General features: G+C 31.1%; 1 protein-coding gene across 1 annotated transcript in view; it reads right to left on the reverse strand.

Annotated features, from left to right (window-relative positions):
• LOC144853605 (peptidyl-glycine alpha-amidating monooxygenase B-like) overlaps positions 1 to 22,836 on the reverse strand; it is a 29,248-nt gene extending 6,412 nt beyond the window's left edge. Inside the window, exons 1-15 of the mRNA XM_078711336.1 lie at positions 22,778 to 22,836; positions 22,010 to 22,305; positions 20,947 to 21,001; positions 15,374 to 15,464; positions 14,469 to 14,557; positions 11,593 to 11,676; positions 11,176 to 11,224; positions 9,245 to 9,312; positions 8,565 to 8,725; positions 6,878 to 6,981; positions 5,966 to 6,393; positions 4,399 to 4,522; positions 3,814 to 3,924; positions 1,048 to 1,343; positions 281 to 460 (exon numbers count right to left, since the gene is read on the reverse strand). Of these exons, the coding sequence (XP_078567462.1) occupies positions 281 to 460; positions 1,048 to 1,343; positions 3,814 to 3,924; positions 4,399 to 4,522; positions 5,966 to 6,393; positions 6,878 to 6,981; positions 8,565 to 8,725; positions 9,245 to 9,312; positions 11,176 to 11,224; positions 11,593 to 11,676; positions 14,469 to 14,557; positions 15,374 to 15,464; positions 20,947 to 21,001; positions 22,010 to 22,159 (1,990 nt within the window). The 5' untranslated portion in view covers positions 22,160 to 22,305; positions 22,778 to 22,836. The remainder of the gene's footprint in view (positions 1 to 280; positions 461 to 1,047; positions 1,344 to 3,813; positions 3,925 to 4,398; positions 4,523 to 5,965; positions 6,394 to 6,877; positions 6,982 to 8,564; positions 8,726 to 9,244; positions 9,313 to 11,175; positions 11,225 to 11,592; positions 11,677 to 14,468; positions 14,558 to 15,373; positions 15,465 to 20,946; positions 21,002 to 22,009; positions 22,306 to 22,777) is intronic.
• Between the last annotated feature and the right edge of the window lie 1,306 nt (positions 22,837 to 24,142).

Genomic DNA, 24,142 nt, shown 5'->3' on the forward strand with positions numbered 1-24,142 from the left:
TATATACATGCCATGGTAGAAATAATTTCAGTTCTTTGCCTCATGAAATTATTTGTACCATCGCACTCATAAACATCCATTAATTGTATAAAAGTTACTTGTTAAAACTTGGTTGTCAAAACGACTTCTAAAAACTCAATTTTATATTCAAATTTTCCAGAACAGAAGTTTGTAAAGGCCCAAAATGTAACAGAATTGGAAAAACAGAGCCCTCTATTTTTCCTATTCAGTGAAGATGAGAAAACACTTTATTAATTTTGCCAATCAAAAATTGCCTTACCAACACTATTTTCTATTGCAAAGACACTTCCAAATTCACTAGATTTGAAGTATTTTATGAATTGGCCACTGTTACTATCGATACATACAATACGTCCTTGTTCTCGATCTGCTACACAAACTTGATTTTGTTCAGGAATCAATGTCAAGCTATGTGGGATGTTTAATGGTCCTTGTAATTCTAGAAAAAAAAAACTTTATAAATTATTCTCTAGAGTAAAAAGAGAAAAAATTAAAAAGGTCTCGTGGCGTTTAGAGGAAAGTGAAAGAATCAAAACAGTTTTGAGAACAAATTTAAACTGTGTCAAATAACATATACTGTAAGGTAGTGGATTTTAAAGGGAAATGTGCAGAGGCAAAACATACCTTATATGAAGTGGAATTTGCCAAGTTGGTTTTACTTTAGGGATTTTTTTAGTTGATGAATGGAGACATACTTTTACTATATTTATGTTCAGAACAATTCATTTTATATTTCCTTTTTTTTTTTCACTCCTTTTTAACATTTTAAATATTGTCTGTCTTTGTTTTGTGATTTAAAAGTTATTGCTAAAAAAACAGGACCATACGATTTTTGTCATGGGGAGTATCCCCTTAATAGGGGTAAAAAATAAGGGGTTCTACTATACGTGCATATCTTTATATTGTACATTGCTATACTTAAATGTTGATATTGTTTGTGTCAAACTACACATACGTGGTGTACCGCAAACTTTATATCAACATATTGATTACGCAAACCTTCATACTTTATGAATAAACACTTACGTATAATTTGACCGTGGTTTTCAAACACAAAAAGGCGTTTCCCTGTTGGTGAAAACTTTACTATACGTGAATTGCAGTAGCCGTCCGCAACAAAGAATTCTCCAGTTGCCTCTACTGCAACATCAGCAGGCTTACAAAAGTGTGTGTCATCGTTACCATTTACAAGACGTTCTCCAACTGTCAATAGCGGTTGTTCAGCTCCACCTGCAGGATATTTAAATATTTGGTGCAATGCAACATCTGTTAGCCATATGTTGTCCTCGTGGTCAATAGTTAAGCCATGTGGCATGTAAAACCTGCATGAACAAGAACAAAATGATAAATAATAATAATTTTATATTTGTCATGTAGATATAAAGGCCTACAAATGAATATAAAGGTGTATAAGATTGAATGACCTATTCATTTAGCATATTTATAATAAATCGTGTGAAATATAAAACAATCACATAAAGCATTAAATAGCTAGCCTTTCAACTTCATATTATTATTTTTGTTGTTTTAATTAATCAAATTCAGGGTAGGACAGAGGTGTGGAAGTCAAAAGATCTAAAACAACATACAAGGCATACAAATGAAAGCCAAGTTTGCTAAAGCACTTGTGTGTGGATTGTAGCTTTATAATATGGTGAAAGTTAGACTTTGAGGAATACAGAGGAAAAGAAAATTGAGGCCCTTGAGATGTGGACTTGGCGCAGAGCCTGAAGGACACGCATTTTTTTTGACAAAAAGGATGTAGGCGTGCCTACTGAGAATGGTATGCTGTAAAGTAGTATAAAGATAGAAATTGAGGAAGTTTAGTGACAATTGAGGAAGTGTGGTCATTGGAAAAGTGACAGCTTGTTGATGGTAACAACAGAGGGAGAGAAATGGAAGACGTGGTAGAAGAACTGAATTGATAGATAATATAATTCAACGGAGAGGCGTTCAATAGGAATGTCTACGGTTCAACAAATGGCTTTGACAAATGTACTATAGAGTAAGTTAATGGCTAGTGAGTGGTGGAACCGTAATTACGCAGCCAGCAAGGGTTCGAGGCACACTTTCGAGACGAGTAGGTGGTTATCCCAGTGCACGGTCACATACAGCTAACTGATCATAACTGGGCTCGTTGTGCAATTGGCACCGGACTGTTTTAGAGGTCTTTACCACCTGTTGGTCCCATTCTTCACTAATTTCTTTGGATGTACATCTTAGTGATAAGTTGAATAAAAAATAAATGAACTGAACTGATATGTATTATATTATATTTATGATAATTAACCAAATATGTATATAGGTATTATCACATATACTTTTTTAGATTCGTGGAAAACATTTATATAGAAGCATCTAACAATTTTATTTATTTAAAAAAACATGGCACCCAGTTTTTATATTTGAATTGAAAATTGGTTTTTCTAATATCTATTTTCTGTGGTTTTTCTACTTTTTCCTTTGCATATGACATCACAAAAAAGTTGTAAGAAGTATTGTTTAATTTATATGAAAGAAAAATGAAGTATTTTATTTAATGTTTTTCAAAAACAATATTCTTTCAACATCCTTGTGATATTATGATAAGCAATCCAGCTTTTGCTTTGTCTAGAAAGAAACAAATAAGTATTGTAAATAAGTTGTAAAATGTATTTATTATTGAAAAATTTATTGAAGTATTGTTTAATTTATAAATGCTTATACTGTGTTTCTTTTTTCTTTATAACTTACCTTGCTTATTAGTTATAAAGAAACACAGTATAAACAATGATGCTGAATTTATGCTATGCTATGCTATATTTATCACTCTTTAAATCAAGCAATAACAAGAAATTTGTGAGGATACTGTCTGCAGGATCAGGTGTTATGAAAACAGATACTCATTCTTAAGATAATATAATAACATTTATAATGTTCTACTGTCTGTTCATTCCCTCAACAGTGTTTAGAAAATACCATTTTTAACAGATTTATAAATATTGTTGATGGGTCTGAAATTAATTTCTATATGAACTATCTCTAAGAACTGATAAGCACCAATACAAAGTTTAGTATCGCCAACAATAAAAAATGTTTAAAACAGCAAAATAAAAAATTGACAGAAATTGGTTTTAAAATTATATGAAAAGGTGATGTCAAAATATGCATTTAAATCACGTTTCTAATAATCTACCCAAAATTTATATTTTTAAGCACACAGACTAAAGTAGATTTTTGTCAAGAATCTACTTGAAAAATAATGGACAGCATGCCATAGAAAATCAACTAATCACATGCAAGGATCCACTTTAAAGGAGTGTTATAGTATACAAATAATTAATGTTTATGAGTGAAATGGTACAAATAATTTCATGAGGTGAAAGATCACCATTGTTGTTGTATAAGGGAGGTCCACGTGGTTCCAGTCTTCCACTAAAGTACGTTCAGTTTTAAGTGATTTGAATTGCTCATTAGAGACTTTGATGTATGGAAAATGAGATAAATGTTAAGGAAAAGATCCTCTTTCATCTCATTAGGACATAAAGCTCTGTCTACACTATCAAGTTTATGTTCCAGTCTTCCACTAAACTACATCATGCTCTCAACAGAGAGTATGCTCAAAGAATCGGTACTATACTGTTGTTAAAGGCTTGCACCATCTGGTCTCCCCCTGACAAATATAGAAATACACCACACTCGCGAGCGTAAAAATAGAACACTTATTTTTTATCATGTGACCTACAATCATCCAACCAAAAGACAAGAATCTATTTAGGTGTTATATAAAAGACTATAATATATTGTACTTACTGATTGGCTCCCCAAGATTCTTTCTTACTGCCTGTGTCTTTGTTAAGAGTCACCACTGTATCTTGTTCTATGGCACCCTTGCCTACAAAGTTGTTGTTGCGATCAAATGAACTATAAATAAATTGGATTAATCTTTGATATCATTTTATTCGATATTTCGACTAAAGTTCTTGTTTGGAATAAACTCTCAGGGTGAGAATTTTATTTGACTACATAAATCAACATCAACAGCCTTACAATTTCCAGTTTTTATGACAAAGCAAACATATGTTCAGTTTTAAGTGATTTGAATTGCTCATAAGAGACTTCAATGTATGGAAAATTCATCTCATTAGTACATAAAGTTCTGTCTACACTATCAAAGTTTATGTGACAAAATATGAAATATGCCCATATATGGACATGATGCTGTCACATCACTACCATATTTGGGCCCATCAAACTTTTTTGTAAAACTTAGTTTGATAGTATAAACAGACGAGCTTAAGGCCACTCTTGTAGTTTCTGTAAGTAAGTTATTGATAGATAGGTATGATAGAATCGTATAGTGTATATATCACTGCATTTTTTCTAGGCAACACCTACCTGGTATCCCATACCCTGTCACCTCTGTGGAACACATGTACAGTTCCTTTGGAGTCCACAGCGACGCCCGACACTTGCCCCAAACCTAAATCACTCTCTGGCCAGTTCTTAACATACTGTAACTCTGTGAATTAAAAATATTAACAAGTTTTAAAATCTAAATTTACTTGATCAACTGTTATTTATTTTTAGGGATAGCTTAATGGTACAACAATACAAGACAAATGTTATATCTCGCCACAAAATGAGTCTCGCCATTATTGAGATTTTGTTATTTTAAAGATGTAACAATGAAGGTCAAAATATTCTAAATTTAAATTGGTCATATCAAAGTAATATTAAAGTTATTCACTTTAAGTCGAAAATTCGAGCCAAAAAATTTTACGTAATTAACAGCTAAATTAATTTGATTACATTTTGTCTGGAAAATCGTCGCGAGCGAAAGTAAACAAAGATTTCAAACCATGAGTATACATTATGCATGATGCTAATTAGGATTGTTTACAACTCGCCACGGTTGAGAAGGTGTTTTCACACAGATCGCGAGGAATTTTTATGATTATGCATACAGAGTAGCCAAATAAGCGCGTTGCATTTTGAGATATGTTTTGATCGAAAACTTTGACTGGAAGTCAAAGTTATTTTTTGAACCAAAAAACGTCTGTATTTCAGTTAAATGATTTTTTTCCCCACTAATTTTTGGTGAAAGTAAATAACTATTATGATACTTCAAAATGACCCACTTTTTTTCGAAATCTTATTTTTTTTTTTGGAATTTGACAAAGGGACAATACATCTTAGCTTTAAGTTATTGAAATATTTAGTACCATAACCTATAATTCTAGCCTTCATCCATTGAATGTCTGTCCATTGTTGAAATGATTTCCCTTTTATGAATTGATATTTTATGTAAATTTATTGATATTCTTTATTTTTTGATATTTTTATATAATAATATTGTACAGAACAATTCCACTACAATTCAACGCTTTCTAGTACATTTATTTATTGTAAATTATTCTTTTAGGCACATTTAAGGGGTGTCTAGAAACTCAGATGATCTCAGATATATTTGAGTTTTCTAGATCTAGAAAACTCAGATATCTGAGGGTACTGGTTAACTTGTAACCAAACTAATACGTACCCATGCCAACTCGTACCCAACTTGGCTAACTCGTACCTCAACCAACTCGCGTACACATACCTAATTGTTAACTTTTTATGCTAGCCCCATTAGATACGACTTAGGCAGAGTTGCATGGTATAACAAGTTAGAGTTATGTGAATTTCGACAAATTAAAAAAAAAAATGCTAGGCCTAGGCCTACTCACTATGGCTAAGTCTTTACTCCATGGGCATAGCTAGTAGGACTATATAGGCTAAGTTTGCTTAGCTAGGCCTAAATGCTAAGCCTACTTAATTAATAGTATTAAATAATAGTAACCATTTGATGATCTGAGTTTTCTAGTTGAAGAATGGAACTAGAAAACTCAGATCTTGATATCGGAGTTTTCTAGACACCCACATTTAGGTGCTAATTTATGTAAAGATTTTTATGATTATTTACCTGGTTTACTTTGAAGTTGTTGACCTTCATTGTTCCCTTGTGGACTTTGGATGGCAGCAACACTTCCTATCTCTTCCATTGTTGTCTCAGGCTGATGGGTCACTTCCTTCCCCACCGGAGTGGTCAATTGCAGAAAAACATCATCCCCCTCGTTTACCACATAATCTTCATGAAGACCATTATCAATATCATGCGCATGGTCGTACGCTGGTATAGAGATCTCAACAGTATTTTCTTCATTATGGTGATGATGCATCATGCCTGGTTCGAATCCAATTGGGTCTGGGGGTGGGTCATCGGATCCAGGTAGAATCTTTTTAAAGAGTTGGGGATTCTGATTATTGAGGCATTCTTCAAATGATGAGCCAAGTTCTGAATCGGTATAGTACATCATGTAAAAGTTGCACATCTCATCATGTCCAGTTGGTCTGTTAACAAATTCAAACAAAAATATGAAAAAGGAAATTCTAAAAAAATTCTAAAATAATTGGCTGAACATTTGGAAAGAGAGACAAAAAAACAAAGTGAGTCTTATTATGTGAATTCATGAAAGGGCCATGCATGGAAAAAGTTTTCTATCATTAAAAGAAAAAAACAACATATGTTCAATTTAAGAAAAAATATATTGTCCCCTGAAAAAATAATTTGTCTAATGCTTTGTTGAATATGCCTACTATGCATTATTAAAAATTTGATCGAAAACAAATTTTACCTAAAAAAACTGTAATTAAAGCAAAAAATAGTTGAAATGGTCTATTTATAAGTCTTGTTTATTATCTTAATTGTTCATGTTTTTGGGGAGGATACATTTTAAACACATACATTTTATTAACATTTTACTAAAATATTAATTTTTTATTTTGTCCTTGGTATAGTAGTCCATGTAGTTGAGCAATAAAAATTGTTACATACCCAACCTGTGTGTAGGTATCCCTATTGGGTGCACTAAAACTACACCTGGCTGCAACCATGTCTCCATATTTAATTTCATATTCTTCATCCATCGGATAAAATGCCTAAATGTGAAAAAAAAAATGTTTTTACTTTCAGAAACGCATATACAGTACTCATATATCCACTCAGCAGTACGTACTACCAATCACTTTGAATAACATTTGTGTTCATATTATACCTAGATTAGTATGGTAAAAATAAAAGCACATAATTGATCAGTTGTAAATTTAAACTCAGAAATGCATTGAGATATGTGCCATTTTTAAACAAAGCTTTAAAGGCAATTACACTATTCACGGTTTCAATAACGCTCATTATAAAGCAATACATTTTAAAAATAATTTTAAGGCATGACAACTGTGAAGTTATCTACTTCGCATAATGTAGAGGGCGCAATGCCCTGTGTAATTATCTGTAATCTTGTAATAATGTAATACTTTACCTAGGTGTGTCAGTGCACGAACAAGATAGTAATATAAAGCAACACGAAATTGTTGTGACAAGGCGGTTGTACCACTAATAGTTTTACCGAAAGATGACAAAGCACGAAAAAGGAAAGAGTCTCCTTGTGTTTGTTAGCTTATATTTTTTTTAATTCCTGTCAAAACTGTTTGTGGAAATATATGAACATGGACATACTGCGGTCGTCCTACTTTTATAAATAGCATTGCCACAAGTGAAAATTGATCCATGAATATGTCTCGGGCAAGTAATAAAAAAAAAAAAACTGTCGGTGCAAATGGAGGGTCTGAGCGGATTAATGATGCAACCTTACTGCCGATAACAGAAGCTGATGGCTAACGATACTTTGTATATATAAAATGTCTGTCTCTTAATCAATTAATTCTTAATTAATTTTGACGATTTTTTTTGCTTTTGTATGCACAGTACTTTGTACAGATTGTTAAACTGTTTAACATTTCTAACATATTTACTATTGTGAATCTACTTGCAGTTCTGCCTTGTTGCAATAAGATATTTTTTTTAATAAAAGCTGACCGTGACAAATTGTATAGATAATTTATTGCCGACATATAATATTACATAAATGAGAAGTAATAATTCATAGGAAATCCCATTAAATATAGCTATTAAGGAGGACAATGATATGTCCAGGCTGGATTGTGATGGGATTAAGTGGTAAATGCAAATACAGTAACACGCAATTAGTAAAGAAGGCTGCTAGATAGATAATAATTAATCTGGTTGCAGTTACAATGGCTATTAAATCCATTTTATTATGCAGTTATTTTCACACCAATAATAGTTAAACTATCCATATACAATAATCACAGGGATAGAGGTTATGGCCTAAAATAATTACTCATTTGCATATATACTCTGATTCACATCATTAATCAATAGCGAGCTTTTGATTTCAGGTCAGGTCAATCAATGTGTCGTCGTTCGTTACCTGGACCTAGAAACCATCAAACCTGTGTTGAGGTAAGGATCGAGGACATGCAACTCAACATGCACACAATGAATATAAATGACATAGTTTGGTCTGTCATCACAAATCAAAAGATCACTATTAAATATATGATGAAACAAAATATATTCATTGTTATATTCCATTTAATATGAAATGTGCTGTTATTGAAGTAGTTTCACTTTTTAATGAGAATTCCTTTTACATACGTACCTGTGGCCACTGTGGGTTGCCTTTTCCCAAAATCTGCCAATGTCCATTACGAATACGATAACCAGTAATCACGCGACCAAGTTCATGTGAGTGTGTTCGAAATGCGAATGCGTAGATGGGCGTTGAACTCTGGTATTCACAGGAAATATCTGTATGAACATCTAAATAACAACATAATATATGTATATACTTAAACATTAAAATGGAGGTTCTTGAATATTATGTTACTCCAGTGAGGACACTTTCCTGTAAAAAAGATGATTTTACTACCAATCCCACCACTATTAAAGGGACACTTTATTGGGCCTCAAAGCTTCTAATATAATGGTATATCAAGGTTGGGACTGGCAATTTGACCTCTTTCTTTAGTAGCCAATCAACTACAGTACTTGTATTTCTTTGATATCGAATCAAGGTTTTAGGCAACTCAAGAATATTCACTTGGTTTTTGTATTTTTGTGTAAAGACCTCCCATATTAATTGATTATATAAAACTGACTTGGATTGGAAACAAACAGATGAACAACACACACAGTTTCTTTGAGCTAGATAATTTGTTAGCTTGTGTGAACACAGCCTAAAGAAGGCATATGACTCTCAGCTGTGATTTATTGTCCACCTGCTGTTATACTACAGGTATCATGAAAGAATTAACATAATTAGCACATTATAATACTCACTTTCACCATGAGGTGGTATATTAATACTTCCTGAGACAAGTAAGTAGATACCGGCCAAATATTGTTGCCTGAAACGATATTTAAAAAAAGACAATTTATTGATAATTTCTACTTCATTAATTATTCATATACAATCAACGATTCCATTACCAACACTCCTCTGAGAATAGATTTCATATTTAATTTTATTTATCCAAAAGGAAATTCATGTTGACATACAATTGCTCAAAATTAGATATAGTTGGTTTGAATAATAAGTACATCAGTCAAGTAATTAACAAACCACAATGCCTAGTTTCCAGGAACAGGTTTTTAAAAAGTGGGAAACATTAAACAAATATATTAATATATACAAATACAAAAGGAGGTTTAGAATTTCTTTTAATGCCTGTAAATATTTATATATTAAACATGATATATAAATCCAAAGGAAAATTACTGAAAAAATGACAATGCTGTGGGTATCAGTGGCTGGATCTCAATGGAGATACAAAAAAAAAAAAGCGAAAAGCTAAATCAAAACGATAAAGTAAACAGCCAGAAAAGTTAGCAGAGCTTTCGGGCAACACTAGCCCTTCATCAGTGCAAGACAAAAATGATATATATGTACATGAATTTAATAATATGATGAACTTATTTCTTTCATTAGGCATAAAAAGAATGTATTTTTATTTTGTTACATATTATGAAAATAATTTATGAAATGCTCTACCAATGTTAAATGTTGTCTCTTTAGATCTTACTGTATTAATATGTATTGTGCAGCCCTTTGGTGTAACTATCGTATGAAGAATATTAGATCTCTTAATGTATGCTACAATAATGCTCTGCACCGTATACTTAATGTCTCTAGAATTAGTAGTGCCAGTGCAATGTTTATTGAACATGGTGTCCCTTCCTTTAATGAGTACATGCGAAAATCTACCTATGGTTTCATGCAACGTATGTTGAATAGTGGTAGCATCCTTGTTGCTTGTGTTTGCAAACATATGCTCCATAACTCCAAAATGTATTGTAGATGGAGAAGCATTCTATATACTTAAGTTTAGAGTTTACGATTTTTCCTTTTATGTTTATAAGTTTATTAATATGGATGATATTTCCGAAATAAAAAAGAAATGGAATTGAATTGAAATTAAAGCCACATTCGCACTGATATGAGGATGGATTTGGTCGGATGGCCTGAGAAAACTCCAAGCTATGTTACGTTTTAGATAATTATGTTTTTTACGGAATCTGAAATAGTTAGTTTGATTGATTCTAATCTTAAACACTGCACTAATTTTTCTTTAAAATTTACCTACCAATTGGACAGGAATCATGGCTCAATGTGAATAGCTTTAAATGATTATATAGACTTAATAACTGTGGCGCACTTTCTGACTTCTTAATCACATTACAATGTTTAATGATGAAATTACATTCATAGTATTTTCTAATCATCCAATCAAAAGACGTAAATTTAATCTCAAATATTGTTTAGATTACATGTACCTTGAGAATACTGCTTCAAAAACATCGCTTTAATTAAAGTCAACATCTTATAGCTTTAACATTCATAAAAACATTTAGGTTACTGCCATTAGAAAAACTAATCTATTAAACACCAAATATGTATTAGGAAATATATTGTCCCTCAAAACATATAAAATTAGATGAATACAATTTTTTTTTAAATAGGCCATTTTGTGTAGTCAATTTCACTTATACAAAATAAACGGTTAACACAAACAAACTCTTTTTTTTTTCATTTTTTTTAAATATTTATTTTTTGATCCAATTTTTTTGTCAAAAGTGAATAGTAAATTATGTGACATTAAAATGGCATATTCAACAAAACAGAACACTATATTTCAGAGGAACAATAGATCTAAATTAATTTTTATAACGGTATTCATCCTTTTGTATAGATTATTATTTTTTATTATTACCTTTGCATTGTCATCACAAGTGTCAATCCTGAATTATCTACACTGCCATCTGTTGAAGAAAAACAAAAACATACATACAAACATAATGTTTCTAGTAATGACATAAATAATAAGAAAAAACACTGTGTGGAATAATTGAATAAGTGTTTATTATATTGTTTTTTTTTAAATTTGAATAAATTAGGATTTAAAGCAATTTGATCATATCTAAATTATGAATTTATTAATAATTAAAATTTCAATGATGTTTATAACAATAGTTATATTATATAGTATTAATTTCTATAATAATCAAAGTACAAATTTTGCAGAAATGTGGTTGATACAGTATAAACATTATATTTTAAAATCAATTTTCAAATAAACGGTTATTTGTTGTGTAGTATCTGAAAATGATGATACCAATTTTTAACAAACCTTGAAAGGGCTCAATATGTCCATAGTGAATCTGCAGTACAAGGAAATTGACATTTGCTTCACGACCAATCCTAAAACCAACATCTGTTGAGAATTAAAAAAAAAATATTTATAGAAATTACAATTTTAATAAATAACTAGAATTGAATTTGTCACTTTGATGAATTATACTAGGTGATCATTGTAATAAAAGATAAAGAGAGTGGACGAGTCGAGTGGACGAGTCGAGTGGACGAGTGGTTGCTCGAGTCGAGTTGCCGAGCGGTTAAGGCAGTGGCGCTGCAGACAATAACAATAACATTGGCACATGTTGATGCCTCTCCTCCCTTTTATGTTAATATTGACGTTTGATCGTGAGTGTACCTTGACCATACTGTCGAGACGCATATTAAATCAGCTGTTGTAATTTCGTAGCCATTTATTATACATTCGTTCTACATTCAATAATTCAAATAGTACAGACTTTTAATTGCAGCTTACATTCTAGACTGCTTTTATAATTATTGTCACTGTCAATTAGATTTTGTTTTTTTTAATTTTTCTGATGTGCATAAATTACTGTATATCTGCTCAAAATTACTAAAGTGTTATACTGCAGGTACTGCAGTAATTACATTTTAATGTCAAAATAACATATTATTTTATTTTGCTTTCCAATGAGGAAGTACTGTAGTCATCAACCTAAAAAATGTGTGCTAAATAATAACATGTTAAAGAATCAATAGATATGACATGATCCCATAAAATGAACTATAACAAATGTATTTTAGGAGGAACTAAATTAAAAATCCTCTTAATTATTTTTCATATTTTCTAGATCGTATTGTGGTAAAGTGCATTCATTATTACTACTGTATGTCCACAGATATTTAAGTATCTACTCAACAGAAACTTAATTGTTAACTAAACAATGCCAAATGTCGTCATGTAGCAACAGGAAGCAATGACGATATTTGGTAAATCTTAAGAGTGTAAGGATGTCATTGTATTGAAGAGCGTTTGTCTAGAGCAGAATATTTTTTTATATATATTTTTGTAAACATTATTTTGTTTATACTGTATATTTTTTTATTTTCCTTGACATGCCCCTTTAGCATTGGCTTGTCCTTGCTTAAGGTAAGCATTTGCACTATGATTTTTATTCTCTTATTTGATTGTGTTTGTACCAAGATATAATATTATCATTATTATTATTATATCAAGATTATAATATTATCATTATTTAAGATAGATTACTGTTATACTGTAGTACTGAATGTAAAATATGCTGTTTAAACTTATGGGAAATTTCTGAAAAATTAAGTTCCAATATGATATGATAAAATAGAACAGTAATTCAAAAAAGAGGAAATAAAAAAAACATATTTAATAGAAAATAATTAAATGCATAAAGTATTACTTTAATATTATAAGTAATAAATATCTTTTAGATCAGCTGTCTACTGAATAGTAAATGATGCTTTTTGAGATGATTATTTTTGCAATACTGACAGTATTAAATAATTTAATACAATAGCTTATTTTGTATGGTTTCCAAATTCTCTTTTTTAAAATATCTTCTTTTATTATAGTTGTATGTGGCTGATTGTACAAACAGCATTATATCTGGTAATCAATAGATACAGTATGTAAATCCAAACACAAAACTGTAAATCGATAAAAAGAAAAGAGCCAGCCTACAGCATTTTGATCTCATATTTTTTAAATCACTTTTTAAAATTCTTCTTGATATTTACTTCTTAAATGTACTTAAAAATTAAAGACACCTTTTGTAAAAATAATACATATATATATTACTTTAAAAACATTAAACCAGGTCATTCCTTGTCTTAAATGTACGTTTTATGGTAAATTATGATAAAAAGTGAGAAACAATGCACTACCTAAATAGCTCGCGGCGACTGACCTCTCGTGGACGGTCTTTAGGCCTAGCCTAGCTACTGTAGGCTTAGTTTTGTAAGCCTAGCTGGTAAACATCGATAACGTACGAACATCGTACGCTAGCTATATACCAGCTAGCCTGACGTTGTATAGTTGCTGCATTAATTGTCTTTCTATTTTTGTTAGACTCTGTTGATACAAATTGGGGAAAACCCGGTATTTTCGCTGAAAAGTTAGGAGTCTTCCATTTGTTTTGGCTTTACGATCGATCGAAAAGTGGGTGAATTACAGAAGAAAAACAGAAATATCAATCCGCGCGCAATGCATTTTGGGATTTATAGCGGGCTGCTATAATTATTAGAATCGACTTATTTTTCACATTTTTAACCATTTAAAGACGAAAAAAGTTATCGCAATAGGACCATATAGTATTATTTTTACATTAAATATAGTTTGTGATCTTAAATTAGATCTAAAAAATGTAGGGAAGGTGTCTTTAACATTATTCTCCAATGCTTTTCATCTAAAATATCCAGATTCTAGATTCATATTATGGTGAAAGATGTTGATAACCTATGACCTTTGGCATTCAAGAAGATTACAGCAGCGTAATTTACAGAAATAAAATGAGCAAACATCAACATGGATGCTGTGTGAACTAGAAGGAATCGTTATATTATGGTCACGGTACTCTTAATGATGGGATGAATGATGATAATGAATTTGAGTGGTATAATCTGGAAATTTCATTCATAAATTTGATTATTCTGTAATTGAAATTTTGGTTGGATACAGGTATATATAACGTTACTCTATAATATGAGGATGGGGTGCCGACTCATAAATGTCCACTTTACATTCCAAATTTCGCCACCCTGCACCCATTTCTTTCAAAATAGATCAGAACTTGTGTATATAATAATGGTTTGTAGAACAGTAAAATAGTGATAGTGAATGGTATAGTTAACTATGATGTCGCCATAATGTTACCTTACCTGCTGGGATATCAGGGGAAGGAGCATTCCTGGCCCAAGCAAATATAATTTTGGACTGTCCTTTACACGTTCCCATTGAGCCACAATTCCTGAAAGAAAAGAGAACATCCACTTTTATTTATTTTGATATCTTTCAGTGATGGCCATGTTGTAGGTCTATATTTGTTGTTTTCGTACATTTTTTCACTAATTCAAATTCTAAATGTTTAAATTTTCATTAGGAATGCATTGTACTGTACAAAATATTAAACCCAGCTACAGTATTATATAAACAACATTGCTTTTTAAAACATATAATATAGTGATTCTATGATAAATTTGAGACATTAACATTAACATATAGCGGCCATTTCTATGAAAGCTCACTACCAGCGGCGCTTCACATACTCAACAAATAATAATATTATTTCAGTTTTATTTCTAAATATCAAAGGTATCGATTCCATTTTTCTCAGATACATCTTTTGTCAGTTGCACATGAGAAGATTAGAATATTATAAGAATATAAAAACCTTTTATGAATTTCAAATATATATATTTTTTTGCAATCTAAAACTAACTCGTTCAAAAACATTCTTCGGTAATCATTCTATTCGCAACACTGATCCACAAAGTTAGCAACCAATCACAACCCATCAAACTAAAAAACACTGTTAGTAGTTACTATAGACTGTACTACTGTAGTAAGAGTATGAATATCTACAGTAAATCTGAAAAATTTTGGAAAATACAGGAACTTGTATTATGTATCAAATCTGTGATATTCTAAAGGCCAACTCAGACAGCTCATCATACGACGAGGCATGAGATGAATCCCGTCAAGTCGTATTGAGATAGCGTCGGGCGTAGTTTTAGGAGGTCGTAAGAACTTTAAACATGTTTATTTTATGACAAATAACTCTCACCAAGCTTTGCTTTTATGTGTCTCAATTGAATCACATCCAAACAACAGAAGATGATGGGCTGTGTCCATGGTGGCCCTCGGTATAAAATCCACTGTAAAAAAAACAAAAAGTATTAGAATTAAAAATGTATACCAAAAAAATTGTACTGTATGGAGCTACTGTACTATAATATGCTTAAATTAAAAAAAATTCATTCAGTCATTAAATTAAGCCTTAAAAATATACAGTAAAATACAAGTCGGCTATGGAAGGCAAAAGTAATCTCAACTAGAGGGTACTCCGAGAGTACAAACCTCCGCCTACTGTAAAATTCCCTACATAAAATGCCCTCTGAATATTTTTTTTTTACATTTTTTTTATTAGTTCTAAGTGTAAATATGTTAACTGCACACTACAAAGTTGTGGATGACAGTGTGGTGTAATGGTTATGTATCCAGCCTCTCACAGTTGAGATCGCTGGTTCAAGTCCCACGGAGGTTTTTTTTTTTTTTTTTATTATTTTTTTATTTCTTTTTTTTTAGTTTTTTGTGGACCTTGATCTTTGACCCTGACCCTTCAAAATTTAACCACAATTATATGATGTGTCATTGATCATTGTGGCTAAGTTTGGTGAGAATCGGATAAAAACTGTGGCCTCCAGGCTGTTCACAGACACACAAACACACACACAAACATACAGGGGTGAAAACATAACCTCCTTGGCGGAGGTAATTACTATAGCACGCGGACCTGACAGTCCAAACTACACATTCAAATATAAAAATACTATTATAAAAGCGGCATAAAAATACACATAAAGAACATTGAAAATATAAAAATAGAATGTAAGGATACAATAAAATTTTAAATGAAATTACAATGAATTGCATGTAGTGCATGTTGAACTTTACTGCAGTGATACTGTACATCATTTTGTACTACTGTACAGTATACTTACGTCGTATTAAACACTTTTCTGTATATTAAATCATAAATTACACATTCAATTAACATATTCTATATTACATACTGTATATGCAGTAATGTTTGAATAATGTGTGTCTAATACATTGTTGAATAGATGCAATCAAATGTTTGCATATTTTTCTCATACAAAGGACACTTTGCCTCAATGAATTCTAATTATCTTAAATTTGACTTTATAAAGAATATACAATTTGCATGAATAACTTTAATAACATGACCTTCATTGAATAGAATTGATTAGTTTAATGAAAATGGCAAAGGTGCATTTTATATTTAAATTTTCTCCCAATGATAGTACAGTACACCTACATGACATAATGTCAATATTTTAAGATATACCAAAAAACATCCTAAACCTGCCTCTGTACAAGCTAGCCTGATTTCTTAAGGCAAATTAATTTACAGAGTTGTTACAATTGCAAGTAAGTGAAAAACAAAAATATAGAATCTATATGCACGAAAAGCGGAGTGGACTAGCGGTTGGGCCCAGAACAGATTCTATCTGTAGGACAAGCTATGCGGTTTCCCGCCTACCGTGTTACTGCTTTCTGTATTAATTGACTTTTATAATTACGCAATATCACTATGAAAGGTCTATAACACCAGATACCACACCCAACTTTGGTTATCTGAAGAGAACCAGTGTCTTAATGTGGTATTGTCATACTCAAATGAAAGATTGACAAATTCATAGTAGGTGTTGAGTAGACCATGTACTACATTAACAAAGAAGTCTCTTCATGTGTGAGCGGTTGCTATTTAAGTGTATATTCGTATACAGGTTTGTTTTTGGAATTGTAAATTAAGGTAAAACTGTACATTTAGATACTATGCAAAACTTGTTAATCACTATATGAGCATACAGACTTTATTAAACATACTACAGTATCATTGAATCATACAATATGTTTAACATACTGCGAAATTAATACTGTAGGTACAAGAATAAGTTATGTAATACTGTAATTACTATGACATTTTAAATTGACCTATACAGATTCATAAATCAGCTCTAACCGATGAAAGGACATGCTGTGTATTATAGTACAGCATGTAATCAATTCAAGAAATGTAACGTATTGGCAAAATATTGATGATGATTCCATTTCAAGCCAATTATGCTTTAATTCCTGATCAAACTTTACGGGAAAAAAAGTCATCCTCCCCTGAAATGTATTCAGACATTGACGCAATAACAAGTATTTGTTTACTTTAGCCAGATTACAACAAAAAGAAGCACCATTCTCTACAACAAGCACAATTACTGCATTTCTATAATAATATTATATCAGTAGAAAAAAAATGAATTTATACATCAAACGTATTGTTATTCGACACAATCGGATGGAGAATTTTCACACAATATGGATTCAGTTGGGAAAGTACTAATTGTAACACGGCGTTACCATTAACACAATTATAATAAGCTAGAATCAATCGCACCCACATACAGTATTGTAACTGTTATCAGAGGATAAATAAATTATTAGGGTAGTAGACTGTTTAAAGATCTATATTTATACTTGAATTGAACATATATATTGTTTATATTAATATTTAAATTAAATAATTATATTTTTTAAGTTAGTCTATGATTTCCAACAATTTATATCAAATTTCTCATCAAAGCAAGAACCATTTACTTTGTCCTAGTCACCAACAGTGTAAACCATTGTTGGACAAAACCACAAGCAAATCAGAACAAACCTTCAGATAAACTGACAGTACCTTTGATAGAATAGTAGTTAGGTAGTTTCTTTTTTTTTAATTTTAATTTTGAACTAAATTTTACTAGTCTATTTTGTGCCTGCTTACCTGGACAAACTGACAATATAGCCCTCTCTCTCCGAAGAGAGGATACAATTACGAAAAGAGAAAATACATATATATTTTGTCATGCAATTTTAATCCTTTTGAATTGTTTAAAAATATTTAATTCTTGTAGTATGTAGAAAGTCTTGACTGTAATATTTTTTTACAGTTAGGTAATCCAGCCTCATTAATTATACATTTTTTTTCTGTCTACTGTATATGTTTGTTTTTCTTTTTTATATGGCGAAATAAATGATGATACAGTATGATATGATACTACAGTATTAATAGCAAATGTGTTAGTTTGCAAGGATGAATTTTGAGCCCAGCTGTGATATTAATACTGTCACATACTCAATTGTATTCATATCAAATATATAAATTTAATTCATTCACAAACATATGAATTACTAATTTAGGCACATCAGTATGCAACAGTATTACAACAGTTAAAGCCAAAATCAATTTAAATTGATTTAACAAACATAAAAATGAATCTTAATATATTCATTGATAGCAATTGAAAAGCACGCCAGATGTAAAATCAATAATGCTATGAATATGGCAGCGAATCAAATTCTACAGTATCTAATATTGGTTTTTTTACTAATACTGGATATTGTCCTTTAGATGTTAAATGCATTATTTTTGTGATTGATTATTATTATTATTATTATTATTAATACTAAACATAATGTTATGCGAACAAGTCAAATGCATTGAGTGAGATAACTGCATTCATATTGACACGATCAGCAGCTACAGTATGGCTTTTTATAATACTGAATGGTAAAGCATTTATTAATTGTTAATTGCAACATTTTGAAGAAAACAAAATTAAAACTAAATCTATTACTGTAGATCGTTATTGATTTAATTTAAAAACATGATTGATTTTCATTAACATAAATTTTGGTTATTTTTAAAATTAATATTTCTTATTAAGACTGCAGTAGTAGAGTGCATACACTATGTTAATAGGTAAAAAGTGGATTTGTCTGGTAAGCCTATTGTAGTGTTCCGCAAACTTTTATTTTGCGGTCTAAAATACAGTTTCCTGGACTGAACCGTGGCATGGCTGCGATCTTTTTTTTCGTAGAGAAGTTGGGGACACCTTTGTGAAAGATAGCCCAACTGCTTCCTAAATACTATCTAAACCTAACGCTCAAAATAATCTCTCACACCATGGACCTATAAATTACACTCAATAGTCGGAAAACATGATGGATCAAAGAGCCATACTATGTTGTGAGCCCTTCTAAAATAAAAATAAGTTGCTCAAGGGATTCGAACCCCATACATTGACATGTAACGTAAAGTTCATAGTCCAATCCCCTTGACTACACAGAAGGCTCGACGAAAAGCATTTGCATTAGCGAATTGTAGCTCAATTCTTATGTCACACCTTATGGATATGACTAATGAATATTCATGTTTATTTTGTGACGTTTCATGAGGGGTCATCAATGAAAAGAAATATCGCAGCCTGGTTATCCAGCTGGACCAACGTAATGAAGGAAATACATAGTGCCAATAACAAATTAAGCGCAGCACACAGGGTTTCCTCTTTAACTCTATCTACATACGACATCATGTCTTTGCGTCGTGCTGCCCCAGCGACCGCTATTTTTCGGTTCGGTAGTTTTTGGTTCTGTTCAAAGTGCAGTGTTACTGTATCTTCCAATGGTAACAACTTTTGGTAATTGGTAGTGCTTATAACTAGCGACGAAATACATTTTTTTTACGGCAGAGATGAGACAGGTGTAAATGAGTGGGCAGGTGGTTTGAATAAAAAGCTTTCAGATGATGTGTAACTGTATCTCTACAGTAATTATCCATTTTATTTTTACTTTTTAGTTATCCGCATTCAGCAGATAACTCCTTGTCTTTATGTTATATTTTACTTTACATTTTTTTTACTTCTGATTTTGATTTTTCTGATCCACCAGTCATATCAGTACTAAGATACCGAAAGTGTCTTCACAATAAAGACAGAAATAAAGAAAAATAAATTAAACGGACGCATGAAAGGTGTACTGTATAACAATGGTTCAAAGATTCTTATTCAACCAAGAAAATGGATATGAAGCTAGAATGGCATCATTCTTAAACCCACAGTTCTCCAACAAATGTGTAACACTTTACTGTACATTTTATACAGTCTTACTGACATAGATTAATTTTAATTCATTTGTGAGTAGGAAGGTTGTTTGAACATGAATTAAGAACAAAGTACAAGACCTGGTGGTCTGGCTTCCTTATACGCAAACAAAGGTAGGCTTTTGTCGTAACGATCACATGATTACGTCAATAGTCCAATTGGGACTGTATTATTAATAGCTTTAAAGACACGCATCTCATTACAGTATACTAATAAATTCACTAACATAAAAAATTAATTACATGTACCATTAAAATGGTTTTTTATGAATTACTGTTTTAGATTGTTATTTTATAACATGAAACATGCATTTAATGCATCATGATATTAAAATAATAATAATATAAATTGATTGAAATCACTTTTGACTTTTACAGTACACACGAATATCCACATATTTTACTGTTTGCAGGGACCAGTTTTGGACGAAACCATGGTTTAACAAAACATAATAAAGTTTGCATAAAGAGACATCCAGTTTACATTGTTTATAATAGACTTAAAACTTACTCCAAAAGTAACATGATTTTAGCATAGTAAAGTTTTGTTATTTAAGCATAATCCGGTTGCATTTATTGATTAATACTGTATGAATAAGTAATTAACCAAAATTATACTGTAGTATAACACTTACCAATATATATATCGTCTACAGGTATTGCCATTGCAGTACATAGATAATCATCAGGCTAAAAAGAAACACGCATTTTAGTTTCCATTGTATACAAAAACAGAATTGTAAAAAAAATATAAGATTGAGAATGAATATAAAAAAAGATTAAAGAAACAAAACACCCTACACAATCCACTGCTGTACAGTATAATGTTGCAAACAATTATTGTTGTGTCACTAAAAGTAATTAATATTTAACATTATATTTAGCAAATTATAAGTTTTCAAAACAGATCAATGCTTTAAATTACAGTTGTTTCAGATCAATATTTTTTTTTATTCAATCTTTGGTCAAAGTGAATAACTATTGTGATGAAATGGCATATTTAACAAAACAATTATTTTTTCCAGAGGGACAATATATTGTTAAAATTAAAGCTAATAATAGTAAAGCTCTGTCTAACGGGCATAATGGTACTCAGTACTCAACTTTTTTGACAACCAGTCTTGCTGTGTGTGATAAATTTAATTGTGACCTTCTGGCAATGTTAATCTTAATTGTGATCTTTCAACATGATTTATAAATTATTGATCAATATGATTATTCAGGGACAAGAATCTCATTAAATAATATTTTGATAATTCTACTGTAATATACAGTTAGTACGTACAGTAGTAATATCTAGTTTTAGCTTTTTACATAAACTGCAGTTTATGGTTTCATGGAGGAAATCTGTATATTTCCTCCATGATGGTTTTTAACCCTTTGAAGACATTAGGTTTTTATCCCAGTAACTGAGGCTAAATAAGGTATTTTTAATAGGTTTAGTAAATTACCCCATATGGAATACGGGCCACGTCTTCAAAGGGTTAAATGTAGAGATAAGTGTCTTTATATTAATGTGTGTATAAACACAGTAAGTATTATCATAGTAAATTGAAAACAACAATGTTTCGACAGGAATTGAAAATGACAATGAAAACACATATAGACATATTATGATGTAATGTAAAATATTTGATGACCTACAGTAAATGACTGAATAGGCCGTCTAAACACAAGTGATATACTGTAAAACTGTACCTGAGAAGGTTGAACACCAGGCATTAGAATATCCTGCATGAAGGTGTCCTCATCATACATGGACTGATCACTTGAACCTCCATATCCCATACATCCATAAAAGGAGATAAACAACAACAAAAGGCAGTAAAGACGAGTTACTGAAAACATGATGACAATAAATATCCAGAATACCAGAAGCAAAGATATCGGTTTCCTTTGTTGGGAAAAAAGATTCTTGTGAAGATTCTTATAACATTTTTGTCATATTAACGTATTTAGAAGGCACTGTACTTCACCCCCGGGCCTACATGTACCTAAATGAAAATAAACAAAAGCAATTATTATACAGTTAGTAGGCCATACTAAACTACAGTATTGCAGGTTAAAATGTAAATTGGGGTGTGAATTATTAACGGCTTACATCTGCCAATGAAATTCGCACCGCTGCATGATTTTTATTTTGGGGTTAGTTTGAGTTAAATGTACACATTTACTTGTTAAAAACAGTAAATTATTAGGCCTATCGTCACCCTCGCACGAAGCCCCCATCGTATGCTACATAAATGTAGGTGTCATGTGGATATCAAGATTCTGATCCGTCAGTCAGGCCTAGGCTAGAGCTCCACCAAATTGACGATAGGTAGGTTAAATATTTCGTCAACTTATAGGCGTTAAAAAGAAATAATTTATGTGTGTGTTGCAGATAGGCTTTAATACAATTTTGAAATACATTCCACAAACTATATATTATCATTTTTATAACATGTAATTTAAGCACAAACTTACCAAATCTTCGTAAAAATATAAAGTAAGCTCTGCTTTTTACAGAACTGCACTGTCTCAGCTCGCTCCGCATCAGTGATTATGAGAAACCGATGTGAAGAGGTCGCACTATCACAATTTTTATCAGTCAGAGGAAAGTATTTTTTCTCATACTGTGTATTTCTGAACATTTACAGAGGCATCTTATCTGTACTGAGGACAATTATTAAAAATTATTAGGCCTAGGCCTATATCATGACGTAAAGAATATTATATTATTCTTTACTCCATGCCTATATCCATATTGTCACCCTCGCACGAAGGCCCATCGTAAGAATAAAGGTCCTCTGATTGTAATTAGTCTCACATAAAAGCAAGGCAGTCGTTAAGAGTGAGAACGTTGTGAAAATATACAATTCGAAATTGTAGCTTTATTTTAAATTTCTCGCCTATAAGCAATACACCTTGGTGGTAAACTGCTGATCCATTTAATAGTTGAAAAAATGGCCTTTTGGTTAAATCTTTTATATTATAAGCGAATATATTATTTCTGCTTGTTTTTTTTAAATCTTTATTTTTTAATTATTATTATTTTTAGCAAATAACTACAAAATGTTTCTTTTTATTTGTAAAAAAGACAAATCTTACCAGGTTATTGATTACTTTTTTCTTGTTGTTGTTTATTAGTAAAATAAACTGTTCATTTGTTGGTTGATTAATTAATAATAAGGTTTAAAAAAATGACTATTTAATTTCTTTGCAAAGTGATAATATTCATTTTCAACCTCGTTGCATTTGCAAACTTTAGGCTACAGATTCGTTTTCACTTTCAATACCTGTCCATTTTCCTTTTTCCCTTTTCGATCTAAAATTCCTTTTCTTAACTTAGTCATGATTATGATTTTGCCTTTCAATATCATGTTACACGTAATTTAAATAATAAGTATTACTTTCAAATAAAATATATGGTTGCATTCATTAGCAAGTAAGTATTTTAATAAAGTTTCGTTTAATGCTGGATTTCATTGCAAAGAAATGCATTTTTTAATGTTAATTATTATCTATTGTATTATTCCACTTTCCATTTGCGCTAAAATACAACCCCGGCCAAGGTACTTAAACGAATCAACAATTTCAATGGAGTTTCCTTAATAAAATCATCATCAACCCCCATTTTTAAATACAATAGTTTTTGTTTTTCTACATTTACCATTAACCCTCCGTCATCACAATATTTACCCAGGATGTTAAGCAGTCTCTGTAAAGCGCTGTCTCCTTTATATTACAAGATCGTCTGCATAATAAGTGATTCATTTCGCAGTCTCTAATCTGTATTTTATCAGATTGTTTTGTGGACTTTAAATTACTTAAGTCTTGTAGAAATATATT

Source organism: Antedon bifida, chromosome 10 (assembly GCF_963402885.1).
Source record: "Antedon bifida chromosome 10, ecAntBifi1.1, whole genome shotgun sequence".
NCBI lineage: Eukaryota > Metazoa > Echinodermata > Crinoidea > Comatulida > Antedonidae > Antedon > Antedon bifida.